Genomic DNA, 16564 nt, shown 5'->3' with positions numbered 1-16564 from the left:
CAAGCCAGAGGCGGACGATGGCGCCGAACTGGCTCTCCATCTCGTCCTCTGCCTGGGATTGCTGCTGCTGCTGTTGAGACAACGTCTCCCGCAGTTTATCCAGCTTATCCTGGGCAGGCTGGCGGCTGGCTTTCTTCGCAGCCTTCGGAGCCCCTTGGGGAGCCGTCGGTGCGGTAGTGCTTTCCAGCTGCTGCGGTTGCTGCTGCTGTAGCTGTTTGTTAGAGGCCTTCTTCTTCTTGCCTCCGCGCTTCTTCTTGCGCTTGGCCGGCTGGTCCTGCGGCGTTGGCTGCTGCAGGGCTGGTGTCGGCAGGGGGGCACCTGGCGTCGGTGCCTTCGGGGCTGGCTTCCGCGATGGACATCCCTCACACGCGCAAACGGGAGCGTTTACGGGGGCGGGGGTGTTCTTAGGATGCTCCTGCACCCACGGAAGTGCCTTATTCCACGCAGGGTTATCCGGCGACGGGGCCGGCACGTACCTTACGTGGGGGCCCACTTCGACCGTACGCAACGGCTTCATGGGCTCCACATTGCCTTTCTGCTTTCGCAGAAAGGCAAGTCGCGCGGAGCAGTGCGGGTTGTATGGGCTATGATTGCCCATACAGTTCGCGCACCTGCGCTTATTATCGAGCTCGACAGCGCACTGTCGAGCCAGATGTTTCCCGCCGCACTTGATGCAGCGGGCGGCCATGTGGCACATTTTTGCCGAATGGCCGAAATGCAGGCAGTTGCTGCACTGCGTGAGTTAACGAACTATCACTTCGGATTGTAAAGAAGTTAAGCGAGACGAAAGCTTCCTTCTTCTAAGACGGTTAGGCTGAGAGTCCTTCCTTTGGTTTTATTGTGGTATATATATATATATCTTTGTGTTTAAAAGGGATTGGGTGACGAAAGGAAGGATAAAGAGAAAGGAAGTAGATATCGGTTATCGTTCGGATGACGATCTTGTATTGGTTTAGGGCTATCACTGTTGAAGGGATGTAGAATCAGGTACGGGCGTCCGATCGGCCGGTTGACGAGATTGTGTTATCGTTGAAAGGATGCAGAATCTTGTATTGGTTTAGGGCTATCACTGTTGAAGGGATGTAGAATCAGGTACGGATGCTTTATCGGTTGGGTTGCTCCGATAACTTGCCCCTCCCTAAATCTGAGGCTCCGTACGAAGGCATTCTTTCATAGTTGGCGGTTTGTAGATTGCCGTTGTATGTGATGCCGGTTGTGTATTAATGTTGATGTCTGTCCTTTTCTTACATATTTTTAACACAATGTATCCACCGACAGCAATCAATATTATAAACGGAGTGCTTACCAGGCTAGATATTGACCACGTTTTCCATGTGATACTGTGTGATTCTAAATGGATTTGTTTCATCTCCGATCTTAATTCTTTGTGTAGTTCGTGTAGATGCTCAAGACTCAAATTCACGACTTTGTTCTGTTGTGTCACTTCTATGCCATAGATAGGAAGATTGATCGGTGATCCCGGAAAACTAATCGTGTTGCTTGAAATAGTTTTGTTATTGAAGAAAATATTGCAATCTTCATATGCAACGATAAATGAACCAGTAAGGTTTCGTTCTCGTATGCCACACGTCGTATCAAATATAAACCAAACGGATGAACTGATAAGTAAGTGACTTCTATCTAAAGTTATAACTTCTTGTGTTGATGGGTTCGATATAAAATCGCAAGATGCTGGTTGTCCTTTTATAATTGCTGGTATGCATGTCGTGTTGTCTTCTTGTAGATCTTCCGTATTATAGAATTCCTTATCGAGTGATGCGACGATAAACATTTGCGATTTATGGGAAAGGTAATAGGGATGAGGAACGTGGATCTGTTTTCCTATGTTATTTATGCCGTAAACTTGGATTTTGTTTAGTATGTTTTTTCTTAGTCTAGGACAACTTATTATAAACAGTAGTTCATTGTTATTTGTAGCTATTTTCGTGTTTGTATATGCCAAAGCCTCGGATATTGTATGCACTGTTATGTTTTGTTTTCTAATGTCAATCATCATCAAATCTGTTTCTTGACTATTGAGTATACGTGGATTAGTAATTCCAACTTTGGCTAATGTGATACTATCTGTAATTAGTCCTAATTTTTCAGTAAGATATTTGAGGTTCATTAAGATATACAATGAATGGAAGTCTGCTGACGAATCTTTATATAATTGTAGTGCATCTTTGACACGGAGTAACATTTCTGTTAATTGCAACGTAAGATCTTTGTTAAACCTAACTTGAATATTATTATTTTTAATTAGATCATCCATGGTTGTATTTATTAGTTTTAAATCGTTTGCGTCTGGATTTCCTGCGATGAACTTCCAGACCGTGCCTATTGTGTCCCATCTTTTGCTTCTACGAATTGGTGTAGTAATTTTTAACATTTCGAATGCGTATGAAAATTCCTCTTCTATAATCGTTGAGAGCTGGTTACGTTCTAAAAGGCTAAATGCCCTTGAAAGTATTTTAATATCCTGTCTTATGTCGGAAATATTGAAACGGTGAATATAGTAATTATTTCCATTAGTTATTCTTGCTTCCCCTCTATGAAAAGCTAGTATTGGGACGTTATCCAGGCTACTCATCGATATGTTTTGTGCCCCGGCATGGCATAACAACCTGTGGAATACAATTAGTCGTATATAATTTTTAAATCATTTTTATGAATTCTTTTTCCCTGTTTGGTGGTTATTGTTGTTCTGTTGACTCGTTGAATGTCAATCTTTTTGTAAGGTTTTGCTAGCTTGACTCTACGCTTCGTTTTCAAAAACGCCTTTGATTTAGTTGTTATAACCCGTTCCTTTTTTTTCTTGTTGTGAGAACAAATATCCTTTTCTTGTTTCTTCTTTATGTTATCCCTAACTTTTTGCATAATCGTCAACGTATGTTCGGAGGGAGTTATAATTTCGAGCGGTGTGTGTTTAGTACTTGAATGAATAGAGTTGTTATACTTGTGCACTGCGATATTCATTAATTCGATAGGATTGTCGAAAGAATGATCGGATTGTGTTAAACGACAAATTTCTATTAAAGTAGAATGAAATCTCTCTACAACACCATTCATCTCACTTCTGCCTGTTGCTGTGATATAAGGCTGAATATTAAAATTGTTAAAGAACTCTCTTACGTTTCCAGAGTTGAATGATTTTTCACCATCCATAACGATAACTTCAGGAGGTTTGTGTTTCAATATTATTTCTTTTAGAGCTGGGAGTATGTCTACAACAGCTCTGGAGTCAATTTGGACTACTTGGGCGTATTTTGAAAATTTGTCAATGCAGGTTAAAAAATAAAGTTTATTCATAAACAGGATGTCTACGTGCATTATTTCAAAGGGTACCCTTGGCAAAGGTGTTTTTGTCATAGGAGATTTAATGGGGTTTCTATCATACTTGCATTCATTACATGTTCTGCAGTTTCGAATAAAATGTTTGATTTGTTGAGCCATTTTTGGAAAATAATATTTTTGTAAAATCTTTATCTTGTTCTCTTCGCAACCTCTGTGTGCTCTGTTATGTTCCTTGCAGATAATGTCTAATTGATCGTTGTAATTTTCTATATCCTCTAATTTTTTTTGTGTAAAACGAATTTTTAGCAAATTTTGCCTCCCAAAGTTTTTCTTGTAAACTTCTTGAATTTTTCCCATTAGGGCTTCACTAGTGAACAATCCATTTAGTTTCGAGGGGTCAGCATATTTTTTCAAAATGTTCAATAGAGTTGAATCACTAGTGTTTGAAATTGTGACATCAAATCTTTTAAAGTTGGTAAATGGTTCAGTTGATGCAACATGATCGGATCCTTCGTTTAAAATGATTTGCTGTCGAAAAGCGTTTAAAGGTGCTTCAGTAGAGGGAATAAAAAAATTATCACTATCATCTGCAGAATGTTGTGTAGCTGTCATTGAGCATACTATTCGGCTCAGTGCATCTGCCACTACATTGGTTTTACCTGGTTTATAGATAATTTCATAATCGTGCTCTTCCAAGTATGCTTTCCAACGTTTTAATTTTGCATTAGTATTTCTTTGTGAGAGGGTAAATGTGAGAGGTTGGTGATCGGTCAATATTTTAAATTTTGTACCATATAGGTAATTCCTAAATGTCTTTAAAGCCCATATAATTGCAAGCATCTCTTTTTCTGGAACAGAGTATGACTCTTCCGTTTTAGAGAGTGTTCGGGAACTAAAATGAATAGGTTTTTCTTTTCCCAGTTCACCTTGTGAAAGAACCGCACCAATTGCATAATCTGAGGCGTCCGTAGTAAGTATAAACGGTACGCTATAATCTGGATAAATTAGAACGTCTGACGAGGATAATACGTTTTTTAATTTTTCGAAACATTTTATTTGTTCCGTGGAAAGTGTTATTTTGCTATTTGAAGTCGTACTTTTCTCACCTCGTAGTCTATTGGTTAAAGGTTTCGCTATTCTCGCATAGTCCTTAATAAATCTCCTATAATAACCTGTCAATCCCAAAAACGATCTCAACTGTTTGATTGTTTTTGGTGGGGGAAATAATTTTATGACTTCAATCTTTTTTTCATTTGGTTTCAATCCTTCACTTGAAATAATATGTCCTAAAAATTCAATCTCTTTGTGAAGGAATTCGGATTTATCTAATTGAACCTTTAGATTGGAAGCATTCAGAGTTGAAAGAACTTTATCTAGATTATCCAAATGTTCTTCAATTGTTCTACCGAATACAATTACATCATCCATATAGATGTAACAGATTTTGCCTATGTGTTCGCGGAGTATATCATCAATAGCTCTTTGAAAAATGGCTGGTGCATTTTTTAAACCAAACGGCATTCTTGTAAATTCATATTTACCGTTGTTAATAGAGAACGCAGTTTTTTCAATATCCTGTGCATTCATCTGAATTTGATGAAAACCTGATGCAAGGTCAAGATTTGAAAAGTATTGTTGGCCGCGTAGTTGATCAAGGACATACGATATTTCTGGCATCGGATACCTATCACTTATAGTTTTTTCATTCAATTTCCGGTAATCTATTACCATCCTAAACTTTTTTTCACCAGAAGCATCTACTTTCTTTGGAACGATCCAGACGGGAGATGTCCAAGCGGATCTTGATGGTCTAATTATTCCATTTTCCAGAAGATTCCTAATTTGTGTATTAACTTCTTCCGTATATGCTGCTGGATATGGATAGACCCGTTGATGTACTGGTATTTCATCAGTTGTATTTATACGACATTCTACTCTTGTCGCACACGATAACTTTATATTAGGCTCATAAAAAACATGCTCATTTTTCTGTAATACACGTGTTAATTTTCCTTGTTCTGAGGGCTCTAAATGATCTAGTCTAAAATCAATCACATTATTTTCCTTTTGTTTCACATATTTCTTAAATGGTATTACAAAAGGAGTTCCCAAATCAGTTGCTATTATCAAATTATTTTTTTCGAAACATAATCTTGTATTAAGTGTTTTGAGTATGGCCGTACCTACGATGCCATGAAAAAATGAGTGGAAATCGTGAATCAAAAATTGAAATTTCAACATGGATTTTGGTTCAAAAAAAGCAATGTCGATTGCTGATTTAATGTTGAATTCGCCGTTAGCGCTTGTAATTTTAGAGGCATTAATTTCATATGGTTTGCTTCTTTTGTAAGATGAAGCTAATTTAGACGAAATCAGGTTAATATTCGATCCTGAATCGATTAAAAATGGGTATTCTCCTGAGGCTGTCCGCAAGATGATATATGGAAGGAATGATTTCACCATCCTGCGGTCCTTTCTAAAAAATTACTCTCTACCTCAGTTTGTTGGTTAGAGGTGCTACGAAATGTTTCTGTGTTCCTAGTTAAATCTATTTCATTAAGATGGGGTGATCCTGAAACATACTCCAGTGGCGTATCAATGGAGTATATTTGACCATTGTGAGGGAAGGGCTTTTTATAGTTTGGTCGATTGGCATAGTTCAAGGAGTTCGATCGTATAGAAGGATCGACCTCCATGGGTACAGGGTAATTATTGTGATGTTGTGTTGAAGGCATCCGCTGATGATTCGCGGGCTGACTAGTATATCCCTCAGGGTACATATTCCTACGTTGCGGAAAATTCCTATGCTGAGGGAAATTTCTTGGTGGGAGGGGTGGTCTTTGCTGATTTGTATTAAAAATAGGGCGTGGTGGTGGAACGTAAAGCTCTCGCGGTTTTGGTATGTTATTTACCCTTGTGTCTGATTTGAATGGAGCAGATCTCATGTTCATGTTGCAGTATTCAAGGCAATAATTGTATGCTGCATTTAGGTTACTGGGTTGATGGTTTTTTAGTAAAAAGCAAAGAGGGTTCTCAAGACCTCTAATAAAACAATCGAGTGCTTTTTCTCTAAAATATGCTACATGAACTTCTGAATTAATAGCGTATTTAGGATCAGTCTGAATTTGTGTTACTATTGCTGTTAGTAAATCATTTACTCGACTGAAGTAACTGCTTAGAGATTCTGAATGTTTTTTACTGATCCCTGTGAGCTCGTGGTCAAGAGTTTTAAGCTCCCTTTTATCTTTATAGTAAAGCAGCAGGGTAGATTTGATACTCGACCAATCACCCGTTATGCAGCTTGTATTAAGCACATCTGCCGCTTCACCTTTGATTTTTCTGCGAATTGTTCCCTCAATCACATGATATTCGATTGATTCTCTCGGAAGACGGGCGTACATTCTAAGTACGTTTTCGACTTCTAGTATCCATCTCATAAGGCTGCTAGCGTTTCCTTCGAAATTGGGAATATCGCGAACATAATCGGGAACTTTTCCGATTTGTAAAAACTCCTCATGGCTCATAAAATTTTTAGTAGGAGGACTCATTCTGTTTTTATCACACAGTGCTCTTCTTTTTTCCTTCCTATTCGAACAAACTTTTTGCATAAATTTTTAACTTTTATCTAACCTGTTTCCTTCAGAATTCACTTGTTATTTATAAGCTCACTTTTTTTTGTAAATTATGCTCCTTATATGCTTATGTTAGAATACAACAGATTTTGACTTACGCCAGTACCGTAATCACGAAGATCATGTTCCTTTTTCCTATTTCGACGGCGTGATGCTTCGGGGTAGTCCTTTTTGGGGTGTGCCTACTAAGGGTCCTAGGCTTCTTCGGGGAGAGATGTCCTCGAGTGCAGATCGAAAGTGGTCCTTGGTCGTTTGTGCAGGGTTGGTTTTTATTTTTGAATCACCTCACTTTGACTTCAGGTCCCTATTCGGGCGCCAGTTAACGAACTATCACTTCGGATTGTAAAGAAGTTAAGCGAGACGAAAGCTTCCTTCTTCTAAGACGGTTAGGCTGAGAGTCCTTCCTTTGGTTTTATTGTGGTATATATATATATATCTTTGTGTTTAAAAGGGATTGGGTGACGAAAGGAAGGATAAAGAGAAAGGAAGTAGATATCGGTTATCGTTCGGATGACGATCTTGTATTGGTTTAGGGCTATCACTGTTGAAGGGATGTAGAATCAGGTACGGGCGTCCGATCGGCCGGTTGACGAGATTGTGTTATCGTTGAAGGGATGCAGAATCTTGTATTGGTTTAGGGCTATCACTGTTGAAGGGATGTAGAATCAGGTACGGATGCTTTATCGGTTGGGTTGCTCCGATAACTCGTGCACTCCGAGCGTTTGGGGGAGAATTTCTCCCACCAAACGCGCGTGTAATTCAGGTGCGTGATCCCACGCACCTGCTCAAGCGTCGTGGTCCCCTTCGAGAAGGAGATCACAAACGCTTTGCAGGAGACCTTCTCGAGGGCTCCTACATTCATCTCACGGACCGCAGTGGGTGTGAGACCCTGCTCCTGCAGGAAGGCCAAGACATGGTCCGAGGAACCATACCGTAGCCCTTTGAGGACAAGCTGGTAGGGCTTGTCCCCCTGAAAATCATGCGTGAAAAACTCACGCTTCAAGGCGATCAAGAGTCCCTTGACCGCCTCATGGTCCTTCCGGGTTCTGCAGGATACCCTGCAGAAGTTCCGCGGAAGGAACGTAAAGGTAGCAGAAAGCTGCTCCTTCTTCATGTCAGCACACAGCGAACTGTGGTGCTGCTCCGTCAGATCCCACACCACGAAGGGCGGGATCTTTTCACGGCGGGATTCCACGTTTCCCGCCACATTCGAGGCCGAAGCCTCATTCACAGGAAGGTCCATCGGGACCTCCTGCGTTGTTGCTGTTGCTGCAGTAACCTGCAGCACAGGTTTCGCCACCGAGGGGGCGACACTAGAGCGTGCCTTCTCGCACACTCTTTTACGACCTTTCCGGTCGTCCACTGCTGACTCCCGCGCCGCGAGAGCCAGCCGCCTCTTCCGCGAGGCCACGTCCGTCGCCTTGGAGGTGGCGGTACGCCACGGGTACATTTTATCAACCACTAGCCGTACAATGCTTGGGGTCTTTAAAAAGACCGTTTAGGCGGCAAAACCGCTGGTATTCCGGCGTGGAGGCCTCGAAGAGGCCAATCGCGGTTACACGCACACTATTGCACTTCCTGTCGAGAGCACAACACAGCACGGCACCAGTGAACACGTCCGAACGTTACCGATGTTCAACGAATTCTAGTAGGAATGCTTTATTTCAAAATTTGCATCGCTTAAATACTAAAATTCTTTGATGATGTTAGTTTGTGTCGAGTACCACGTTCCCATGTATTAGTACAATCACCGCGTGAGAGAGGTAGATCCTTTTTAGTTTTTTCTTAAGTTCTTGTCGTATCCTTCTGCTGAACTTTGATTGTGTATGCTCATGATTCTGAGCCATACGGTTTGTGAGGGTCTTAATATTGCAATCCGTACGGTTTTGGTGTATCGTCGGTAAACATGAATGTTTGCTTGAGCTCTATTAGCATTCGCATTACAAAATAGCATAACGCTTTGTTAAATACAAGCCTAGCAGTTGCATACACTTCAAATTGAGTTTATAAATTCTGTAGAAAAATGTTTGGCTTCAGTCATATCAATAATGGTATCAATAGATCTGTACTCTGTTATTGGTTGTTATAATTTATTGATTATCTCGCGGCGTTATTTATTGATTAAATGGCGTTTATTAATGTTTCTACCGAAGGTACCATGTTACAACACTGATGATAACTCAATTAAACCGAAGGAGTCTTTGGTTTATTTCCGCTCCCCGATTTCCAAAAGTATTTTGGCAAAATTACGGTTCCCTGAACCACTCATTTGAACTCTCATATTTTGCCTCAAAGTAATATGTTCGACCTGTGCCCAAACAGACGATTATTTTCTTAAAGGCATCTTTTTCGCCAGCTGCTGTTGATCTAGGGATAACTGGCAAAGTTTGATGAAAACCTCCGCAAGGCAAAACCAACGCGCACCTCCCATCAAACGATCATTTTCTTTAAGATCCTTTAGCGTGATATTTAATGCTTGGAGAGAATTCTTATGTGCGATGGTGCGTTCATGCCATACAATCAACATGCAACCTCTGACTACATCTGTCGGACCACTGAATTTACTGATACTGCATGTGAGAAAATCATGCCTGACACTGTCAATAGAGAGGAATGAATGTCAGTGCAGAATGAACAGTTCGACCGACATCCGCGGAAAGTTTTGTCTGTACCTCGAGAAGAATCAAGTGTCAAGTTGCTTCCTGATGGTCAGGTGCTGCTCAAATTTTCTGGTGAATTTCTCCTCTCTTCTAGTCCTCTAGTATTTTCCTAATTACTTTATCAACGCACCTAAACGCCTGGTATTGGGCCGTATCTCCTGTGCGCTGGAAACGACAACTCATAAAGTTTCCAAGTCTATTTCAACTAACTTAGTTTATTATAGCTACCCAGGGTACTTTATGCTACCCTTAAGCTTCTTACTAGGCTAGTGATGGCTGCGTCGATTTATCGATATACTTCATAAAATGCAATCGATTGTCCTTGACACTTGTTGATGGTCTTAGAAAATGCAAGCCTAACAGGAAGTTGCGATCTTTTAAACTGAAAAGGCAAATCAGTTGGTATAAGCTTGATATGTCGAATAAACACGGTTTCGCATTCCCCTTTTCCGATACGAATGATTGCTTCAATTATATTGTATCTCAATTTTACAACGCAGTCTTGCGCTGTCGCAAAGTTTTGACAGTAAAAGATTTCGCAGCAATATAATTGGAGAATCTTCTTTAAGTATCAAGCAATGAGTTCATAACATTTTGATCAAGGTTCATTCTGTTCTGCTCACGCCGACATCCAAATGTAGCGGTTGTTCGCAGAATCGACAAGTTTTCTTCTGTCCCTTGTATGTTGCTTGGGTTTTTTGTCCCTTGATAACGATGAAGAATAGGATCTACTTCGTGTGTATAATGGTGACGAGCCTGTTTCCGTTTGGAATACCCGGGAATGTGCCGTTCGGTCCCAACACTCCCTCCTCAATTTTTATGACTTCCCCGTGGTTGTTCAACACCTCACTAATATCCTGTTCTGTCACGTCTATCGGAAGGTCAATCAGTTTCACGATAACGCTTCTGTTTTCCATCACTATCGGTATGGGGAACTTCTCCCCATTATACTCTAACACGTGCTTTATATCGTGGTCCCTTGCTATATCTCTAGCCATTTGCTACTCCTTCATCTGTACGTAGGTCACCGGGTCTGTTCTGAGTTGGAGACTTACTAGGTTGGAGATGTTGTCCTCCAGCCTCTCCTTGATACACCGTTTTCGAGCCCAAGTAAACATTTGTCAGCTTCATATGCAGCACGGTTCAACAATAAGTAAACATTTGACGTCCAAGTAAAATGTTGGTGTACAACTAAACGGCATTGTAGGATGGTGCGAGGACCGCCCTCCGGTGAGCCTCCCATTTGACAAGGAGGTCGCACAGCTTGCGGATGTTCTGCAGCTGTGGGACGGTGGTGGTGCCCTTCTTAAATAGCATCAAATACAGCGCACTGTGGTGCGGGTTTTGGCTCTCCCCTTGCCGAGTGATACGGTGCACAGCGGTTAGCTCCAGATGATGCACCTCCTTTAGCTCTTGTTTGAGCTCTTCCTCGCTATCACGTGGCAAGCCACGGAGTACAACCTTGAAAGGTTTCTCCTCAACGAGGGCATGCGAGTAGTATTGTGCCTTAATTTTATCAAGGTGCTGACGGATCGACCTGTGCACCTCGATTGACTTGGAGGTGATGCGCACTCCTATGCCGCGCATACACTCCCTCCTCAATTTTTATGACTTCCCCGTGGTTGTTCAACACCTCACTAATATCCTGTTCTGTCACGTCTATCGGAAGGTCAATCAGTTTCACGATAACGCTTCTGTTTTCCATCACTATCGGTATGGGGAACTTCTCCCCATTATACTCTAACACGTGCTTTATATCGTGGTCCCTTGCTATATCTCTAGCCATTTGCTACTCCTTCATCTGTACGTAGGTCACCGGGTCTGTTCTGAGTTGGAGACTTACTAGGTTGGAGATGTTGTCCTCCAGCCTCTCCTTGATACACCGTTTTCGAGCCCAAGTAAACATTTGTCAGCTTCATATGCAGCACGGTTCAACAATAAGTAAACATTTGACGTCCAAGTAAAATGTTGGTGTACAACTAAACGGCATTGTAGGATGGTGCGAGGACCGCCCGCCGGTGAGCCTCCCATTTGACAAGGAGGTCGCACAGCTTGCGGATGTTCTGCAGCTGTGGGACGGTGGTGGTGCCCTTCTTAAATAGCATCAAATACAGCGCACTGTGGTGCGGGTTTTGGCTCTCCCCTTGCCGAGTGATACGGTGCACAGCGGTTGGCTCCAGATGATGCACCTCCTTTAGCTCCTGTTTGAGCTCTTCCTCGCTATCACGTGGCAAGCCACGGAGTACAACCTTGAAAGGTTTCCCCTTAACGAGGGCATGCGAGTAGTATTGTGCCTTAATTTTATCAAGGTGCTGACGGATCGACCTGTGCACCTCGATTGACTTGGAGGTGATGCGCACTCCTATGCCGCGCATACACTCCCTCCTCAATTTTTATGACTTCCCCGTGGTTGTTCAACACCTCACTAATATCCTGTTCTGTCACGTCTATCGGAAGGTCAATCAGTTTCACGATAACGCTTCTGTTTTCCATCACTATCGGTATGGGGAACTTCTCCCCGTTATACTCTAACACGTGCTTTATATCGTGGTCCCTTGCTATATCTCTAGCCATTTGCTACTCCTTCATCTGTACGTAGGTCACCGGGTCTGTTCTGAGTTGGAGACTTACTAGGTTGGAGATGTTTTCCTCCAGCCTCTCCTTGATACACCGTTTTCGAGCCCAAGTAAACATTTGTCAGCTTCATATGCAGCACGGTTCAACAATAAGTAAACATTTGACGTCCAAGTAAAATGTTGGTGTACAACTAAACGGCATTGTAGGATGGTGCGAGGACCGCCCGCCGGTGAGCCTCCCATTTGACAAGGAGGTCGCACAGCTTGCGGATGTTCTGCAGCTGTGGGACGGTGGTGGTGCCCTTCTTAAATAGCATCAAATACAGCGCACTGTGGTGCGGGTTTTGGCTCTCCCCTTGCCGAGTGATACGGTGCACAGCGGTTGGCTCCAGATGATGCACCTCCTTTAGCTCCTGTTTGAGCTCTTCCTCGCTATCACGTGGCAAGCCACGGAGTACAACCTTGAAAGGTTTCTCCTCAACGAGGGCATGCGAGTAGTATTGTGCCTTAATTTTATCAAGGTGCTGACGGATCGACCTGTGCACCTCGATTGACTTGGTAGTGATGCGCACTCCTATGCCGCGCATACCCATGTCGAAACCGCCTACAATGTTTCGATTCAGCTCGCCACGGAGCTGGGAAACGGGCGGTGATTTCACGAATATCGGAGGCAATTTCCGAATGTGAGAGGCCGCAGCTGGGGCAGCCTTACCAGCGGCAGGGATCAACACCGGCACTGGGGGAGTTGACGTTTTTGGGGACTTCTTACGCGAGTTCACCACCACGAACTCGGAGTCGTCCTTCATCATGTCTGGAACGGAGCACGGGGTGTGTGAATCACTACACGTGCTTGAAGAGGATCCGCTGCTATTGCGCGGACGTTTCTTGCTGGAGGCAGCTGGAACGGCAGCCGCAGCCAGGACGGGGCTCAGGGCCTCGGGAGAATGTTGGCGATGCAGAGCATCACGGGCGAGGTTCGCGATCTCGGGGGTGGTGTGCGTGAGCACAGCCTGTAAGTTTGAGGCAACACCCGAGGATGCCACCACACTTGCAGAGGTAGGTTTTTTATGCAGAGCATCAAGAACGAGGTCCACAACCTCGGGGTTTGTGTGCGTAAGCACATCCAACGAGTTCGAGGCAACACCGGAAGATGCGGCCTCTCCTTCTGCTGATTTCTTTTTCTTCTTCCCCCCCATAGGGAAGAAACTACTACACCGTAGAATCGCACTTGATAATTGCACAAAATGGAACAGGGAGCGATGAACACTACTCCATTCACCTACTGATCACTCACACTTACTGACTCAGACACTGCTCACTACTCCACTGTCTACTCGGCTCGACTGACTCACTGACTAACTCACTACGACTCACTGACTGATCACTGGTGACTCACTGATGCTTTATTTCAAAATTTGCATCGCTTAAATACTAAAATTCTTTGATGATGTTAGTTTGTGTCGAGTACCACGTTCCCATGTATTAGTACAATCACAGCGTGAGAGAGGTAGATCCTTCTTAGTTTATTCTTAAGTTCTTATTGTATCCTTCTGCTGAACTTTGATTGTGTATGCTCATGATTCTGAGCCATACGGCTTGTGAGGGTCTTATTATTGCAATCCGTACGGTTTTGGTGTATCGTCGGTAAACATGAATGTTTGCTTAAGCTCGATTAGCATTCGCATAACAAAATAGCATAACGCTTTGTTAAATACAAGCCTAGCAGGTGCATACGCTTCAAATTGAGTTTATAAATTCTGTAGAAAAATGTTTGGCTTCAGTCATATCAATGATGATATCAATAGATCTGTTATTGGTTGTTATAATTTATTGATTATCTCGCGGCGTTATTTATTGATTAAATGGCGTTTATTAATGTTTCTACCGAAGGTACCATGTTACAACACTGATGATAACTCAATTAAACCGAAGGAGTCTTTGGTTTATTTCCGCTCCCCGATTTCCAAAAGTATTTTGGCAAAATTACGGTTCCCTGAACCACTCATTTGAACTCTCATATTTTGCCTCAAAGTAATATGTTCGACCTGTGCCCAAACAGACGATTATTTTCTTAAAGGCATCTTTTTCGCCAGCTGCTGTTGATCTAGGGATAACTGGCAAAGTTTGATGAAAACCTCCGCAAGGGAAAACCAACGCGCACCTCCCATCAAACGATCATTTTCTTTAAGATCCTTTAGCGTGATATTTAATGCTTGGGGAGAATTCTTATGTGCGATGGTGCGTTCATGCCATACAATCAACATGCAACTTCTGACTACATCTGTCGGACCACTGAATTTACTGATACTGCATGTGAGAAAATCATGCCTGACAACACTGTCAATAGAGAGGAATGAATGTCAGTGCAGAATGAACAGTTCGACCGACATCCGCGGAAAGTTTTGTCTGTACCTCGAGAAGAATCAAGTGTCAAGTTGCTTCCTGATGGTCAGGTGCTGCTCAAATTTTCTGGTGAATTTCTCCTCTCTTCTAGTCCTCTAGTATTTTCCTAATTACTTTATCAACGCACCTAAACGCCTGGTATTGGGCCGTATCTCCTGTGCGCTGGAAACGACAACTCATAAAGTTTCCAAGTCTATTTCAACTAACTTAGTTTATTATAGCTACCCAGGGTACTCTCTGCTACCCTTAAGCTTCTTACTAGGCTAGTGATGGCTGCGTCGATTTATCGATATACTTCATAAAATGCAATCGATTGTCCTTGACACTTGTTGATGGTCTTAGAAAATGCAAGCCTAACAGGAAGTTGCGATCTTTTAAACTGAAAAGGCAAATCAGTTGGTATAAGCTTGATATGTCGAATAAACACGGTTTCGCATTCCCCTTTTCCGATACGAATGATTGCTTCAATTATATTGTATCTCAATTTTACAACGCAGTCTTGCGCTGTCGCAAAGTTTTGACAGTAAAAGATTTCGCAGCAATATAATTGGAGAACCTTCTTTAAGTATCAAGCAATGAGTTCATAACATTTTGATCACGGTTCATTCTGTTCTGCTCACGCCGACATCCAAATGTAGCGGTTGTTCGCAGAATCGACAAGTTTTCTTCTGTCCCTTGTATGTTGCTTGGGTTTTTTGTCCCTTGATAACGATGAAGAATAGGATCTACTTCGTGTGTATAATGGTGACGAGCCTGTTTCCGTTTGGAATACCCGGGAATGTGCCGTTCGGTCCCAACACTCCCTCCTCAATTTTTATGACTTCCCCGTAGTTGTTCAACACCTCACTAATATCCTGTTCTGTCACGTCTATCGGAAGGTCAATCAGTTTCACGATAACGCTTCTGTTTTCCATCACTATCGGTATGGGGAACTTCTCCCCATTATACTCTAACACGTGCTTTATATCGTGGTCCCTTGCTATATCTCTAGCCATTTGCTACTCCTTCATCTGTACGTAGGTCACCTGGCCTGTTCTGAGTTGGAGACTTACTAGGTTGGAGATGTTGTCCTCCAGCCTCTCCTTGATACACCGTTTTCGAGCCCAAGTAAACATTTGTCAGCTTCATATGCAGCACGGTTCAACAATAAGTAAACATTTGACGTCCAAGTAAAATGTTGGTGTACAACTAAACGGCATTGTAGGATGGTGCGAGGACCGCCCTCCGGTGAGCCTCCCATTTGACAAGGAGGTCGCACAGCTTGCGGATGTTCTGCAGCTGTGGGACGGTGGTGGTGCCCTTCTTAAATAGCATCAAATACAGCGCACTGTGGTGCGGGTTTTGGCTCTCCCCTTGCCGAGTGATACGGTGCACAGCGGTTGGCTCCAGATGATGCACCTCCTTTAGCTCCTGTTTGAGCTCTTCCTCGCTATCACGTGGCAAGCCACGGAGTACAACCTTGAAAGGTTTCTCCTCAACGAGGGCATGCGAGTAGTATTGTGCCTTAATTTTATCAAGGTGCTGACGGATCGACCTGTGCACCTCGATTGACTTGGTAGTGATGCGCACTCCTATGCCGCGCATACCCATGTCGAAACCGCCTACAATGTTTCGATTCAGCTCGCCACGGAGCTGGGAAACGGGCGGTGATTTCACGAATATCGGAGGCAATTTCCGAATGTGAGAGGCCGCAGCTGGGGCAGCCTTTCCAGCGGCAGGGATCAACACCGGCACTGGGGGAGTTGACGTTTTTGGGGACTTCTTACGCGAGTTCACCACCACGAACTCGGAGTCGTCCTTCATCATGTCTGGAACGGAGCACGGGGTGTGTGAATCACTACACGTGCTTGAAGAGGATCCGCTGCTATTGCGCGGACGTTTCTTGCTGGAGGCAGCTGGAACGGCAGCCGCAGCCAGGACGGGGCTCAGGGCCTCGGGAGAATGTTGGCGATGCAGAGCATCACGGGCGAGGTTCGCGATCTCGGGGGTGGTGTGC

At 43.3% G+C, this 16564-nt stretch overlaps 1 protein-coding gene across 1 annotated transcript; it reads right to left on the bottom strand.

Moving 5' to 3' along the window:
- Nucleotides 1-1138: 1138 nt before the first annotated feature.
- Nucleotides 1139-7053, bottom strand: LOC128725832 (uncharacterized). Its single transcript, XM_053819608.1, has 3 exons — nt 7028-7053; nt 1453-2627; nt 1139-1383 (listed from the first exon to the last, which is right to left on the bottom strand). Exons 1-3 carry the CDS (start codon nt 7051-7053, stop codon nt 1139-1141), a joined length of 1446 nt encoding a protein of 481 aa, XP_053675583.1.
- Between the last annotated feature and the right edge of the window lie 9511 nt (nt 7054-16564).

Source organism: Anopheles nili, chromosome 2 (genome assembly GCF_943737925.1).
Source record: "Anopheles nili chromosome 2, idAnoNiliSN_F5_01, whole genome shotgun sequence".
In the NCBI taxonomy this organism is placed as follows: domain Eukaryota; kingdom Metazoa; phylum Arthropoda; class Insecta; order Diptera; family Culicidae; genus Anopheles; species Anopheles nili.
This window is presented reverse-complemented; position numbering and strand designations above follow the sequence as displayed.